This window comes from Orycteropus afer, unplaced genomic scaffold (genome assembly GCF_000298275.1).
Source record: "Orycteropus afer afer isolate SDZICR_OR568_19922 unplaced genomic scaffold, OryAfe1.0 scaffold00117, whole genome shotgun sequence".
Taxonomy (NCBI): domain Eukaryota; kingdom Metazoa; phylum Chordata; class Mammalia; order Tubulidentata; family Orycteropodidae; genus Orycteropus; species Orycteropus afer.
The window spans coordinates 2260565-2264599 of record NW_006921704.1 but is presented as its reverse complement, the minus strand read 5'-3'; the positions used below and the strand labels follow the sequence as shown (position 1 = coordinate 2264599).

The following is a 4035-nucleotide window of genomic DNA, read 5'->3' as shown; positions in this document are numbered from 1 at the left end:
TCTTTGAAAAAATTCAACATATTTACGTGAAGGTTTATGTAGGTCAGAGAAATGCCACAGTAACCACAAATTTTAAAAATCTAAAATAGAAGCTATTGTAATGAAAAATACTATCCCCAAATCACCTCTACCTCATGATGAAGGCTATTAGAATCAGGAACATGGGAGGGAGTCTGTATTATAAATGAGATTAATTCAGGAAATAAGAGGTAGTACTTTTAGTTAGCCATGTAAAGCTTGTAGTAATCTTCAGATATTGCTTGAATCTTCACAATTGATAAATTCAGTACAATATTAAAGACAAACATTTCTTTTACTCTATTTTTTTTTTTTACCTCTGTTTTTTGTCTGAGGTAGTGCTGTACTACCCATCTATGTAGTCGTTTGAATTGAAACTACATCCCTGGAGGAGTATATTATCTATCCATGTTTTCAATTTGTGAGCTTAGTCCACATAAAAATGAAATTCTAAATCATGTCAGAGATTTTTCTTAGGGAAATTCTGACCTAATCATTTGATTATTTCATGAAGAAATGAGTATATAATCTTTTTTTCATCTCAATAAATGTAACACATGGGGCTCACACAACACTGAAGGATGATGACTTACTTGCATTGTTCTTCTTGTTTTCAATTTGCTCTAATAGTTGTCGTATCTCAGTATCATACTCCACCCATTCGGGGACAATTCTGGCAGCAGCTTTTAGTTTGGGTTCCTTTGTTTTGGGGTTATTGCACTAGAAGTTTAAATAAAGTTTTGTTAATAAAAATCATATTCCAGGAAACATAAAGGAAATAACTGATATTTCTGTGTCACTAGAACCAACAAAATGCATTTTATGAAAAGCAGAGTCTTTTAAATATCTACAGTACTGAAATTAGTTTAGTGACAGGATCAAAAGAAATGACAAATTACAACCACTGATGTAAGAAACAATAAACCAATTACCTCAATCAAAAATTTAAACAAGAAATTGTTGAAAGACTTGAGCAGACAGACAAAAGAATCAATGAACTAAAGGATAACTGAAATTATGGAGGCTAAGGAGCAACAAAGGAGAAGGCTCAAGACTGCTGAACACAGTTTAAAGGAATTATGAAGCAACATCCAGGGAACCAATATACACATCATACATCATGGAAATCATGGGTAGGAGTGGTAAAAGTAAAGAGTTTTTATATGCAATTGAATTTAAACTGGTATTAATTTAATTCAGGCTGTTATAAATGTAATACACATGGTAACCACAAAGAAAATATGTTCACACCCCCCATAGAGGAGAATCAAAATGATTCACTACAAAAAAATCAACAAAACACAAATATTGGCAGTATTAGATCAAACAAAAGACAAAGAAGGTATAAGTCACTCAGAAAACAACAAAATGGCAGAAGTCCCTTCTTATCAGTAATTACAGTGAATGAAAATGAACTCAATGCTCCAATCTAAAGACAAAAGAGTGGCAAAATGGATTAACAAATATAATCTTGTTCACTATTAGACTATTTAAAATAGGCAAAAGTTGGAAACAACCTAAATGCCTATTAACAGATAAATGAATAAACAAAATATGTTATATGCATAAAATGGAATACTACTCAGCCATAAAGAGAAATGAAGTCCTGATACATGCCCTAACATCAATGAACCTTGAAAACATTATATTGAGTGAAACAAGTCACAAAAGGACAGTGTATAATCCTACTTAATTAAAATATCTAAAATAGGCAATTTAACAGAAACCAAAGTTTATTAGTGGGTATAGGTGCAGGATATTGGTAGGGAAAACAGGAAACTCTGTTTAGGGGACAGTGAGTCTGTTAAGAGTGACAGAAATATTTGGAAACAGACAGTGGTAATAGTTGAACATGATGAACATAATTAATGTCACTGCATCTTACATGCAAAATGGCAAATGTTTTGTTACATATATATATAGTACAATAAAACAAAAATTTAAGTCACTTGCTTTGTAGGTTTAGTGGAAAAACAATGAAAATGAAATCTAAGTTCTGTGACTGACTTAGTTCCAACTCCACTCTTACTAGTACTATGACCTGTACAAGTTACTTAACTTTGTGGGTGGAGGCAGAGTGAGGGGCATGTAGGATTGAGGTAAGCATATCTTAGTTTCTACATCTGCAAAAGAGGAAATTAAAATATTTAATTTAGAAAGTATCTAAGGTTCCATCAATCTATGATCAATTTAAACTACTTGGCTAGCAATTGGTCTCAGCATAGAGTTTTTTGAAAATTAAAGCCGATGATCTAAAAGATTAAAGGTCAGAAATACAGGAAAAGTCAGTAAGGAAAGTGTCTTCATTCTGATTTGGGGTACCTTTTGAAGGTACAACCGGTAATATTTGCTGATGGACTGGAGGTCAGTTGTGAGAAAAGAGAGGTATCATAGATGACCTGAGTGTCTTTGGCTTAAACAATGTAAAGAATGGAGTTGCCATTTACTGAGAAAGGAGAGACTATGGGAAAAGCATAAACGTTACAAACTTACAAGACATCTCATTTGGCATTTATAAATCATTAATAAGTGTCTCGAAGCTCACTTCTATAAGACATTTTCTCAGGGTTGCCAAAACTTGCTTTTCTCTTAATGTCTGTGGTGCAGTGAATTACTTAATAGGGCTCTTCTAGCCATGGTCTTTGTGACTCCCACCAGATGACTGGGTGGGACTATGAAAATGTGAGGTGCTTGAGGCCCACCAACGGGATTGGATAGCTTGCTAATAATGCAAATAAGGTACACGGCACCCTTGTGGGAGTTGCTGTTGTTGCGTGCTCTGCAAATAAGGTGTATGGAACCCTAGGTGGGGATTGGTCAGTTATGCCATCTCATTACGCTTAAAATGAGCCATCCCAAAGTAGTGAAGCATATCATTGGACCCCAGATCCTTGCACTGAGACAGCAAGAAGCAGAGGCAGAGAAAAGGCAGCAGTAGAGGCAGCAGAACCAAGAGACTGGCATGAGACAGAGCAGTGGACTTCCTGGACCAGAGTGAGAAAACTGAAGCAGAGGCTTGCTGGTGGAGTGGGGTGCCTCTGTGGACACATATTGGTAGAGCTAAAAGAGCTTTGTTAACACCTGCCCAAGCAGGGCAGAGGCCAAGACCAGAGAGAAGTGTGCCTGTGGCACACCTGAGAAGAGGCTGTTATGTTTGAGAACTGCACCCTGACTTTTTTCTGATTCTGAATTGTAACCTGTTACTTCTCTACTAAACCTTATAATAATGAGTATTGTCTCTGAGTTATGTGTGCCCATTCCAATGAATAATAGAACTCTGCAGATAAGTAAAGAGTGCTGCTGTGGGGGATGTTTGGTGTCAGAATTGGTAATAAAGTTTTGGAGGGTGGTGGCACATCTGACCTCCGTTTCATAGGAATCAGCCTTAGGCTGTTGATGCTGATGGTCATACTCCTCCCTCCCTTTTGAAGTTAGAGGGGGTAAGACCATGTTGCTCTGCACCCTTTTGGCAACGACTATGAGAAAGATATTAGCCATGATCCATAAGCCTATTGCCTTAATCTTAATCAATCTTAATAAAATATTTTCATTTGATGAGTGGATATTTTTCTGTAGTAATGTATTTCTGAAATAAATGGAAAACAGAATTTCCTTTCCAGAAATTAACTTTACAGGCAATGCTTTCTATAAAGTGAAGACAAAGGAACAATTTTCTGTTTTATAATTGTGCTTTTGTTGTTGTTGTTATGTGCCATGGAGTCGGACCTGACTCATAGCGACCCCTCCTTGGGTTTCCAAGGTGGTATCACTACGGAAGTGGATTGCCCAACCTTCCTTCCTAGGAGTGGCTGGTGGGTTTGAACCGCCAGCCTTCTTGTTAGCAGTCAAGTGCCTTAGGCACTACGTTACCACAGCTCCTAACTGTGCTTGTTGTTGTTGTTATGTGCCATCGAGTCAGCCCCGACCCATAGCGATCCCTCCTTGGATTTCCGAGGCAGTATCACTATGGAAGTAGATTGCCCAACCTTCCTTCCAAGGAGTGGCTGGTGGGTTTGA

The 4035-nt window shown here is 37.1% G+C and overlaps 1 protein-coding gene across 1 annotated transcript in view; it reads right to left on the bottom strand.

Moving 5' to 3' along the window:
* Positions 1 to 582: 582 nt before the first annotated feature.
* Positions 583 to 4035, bottom strand: part of UGGT2 (UDP-glucose glycoprotein glucosyltransferase 2) — a 601530-nt gene continuing 598077 nt past the window's right edge. The window contains exon 38 of the mRNA XM_007944010.2: positions 583 to 738. Within this exon, the coding sequence (XP_007942201.1) occupies positions 583 to 738 (156 nt within the window). The remainder of the gene's footprint in view (positions 739 to 4035) is intronic.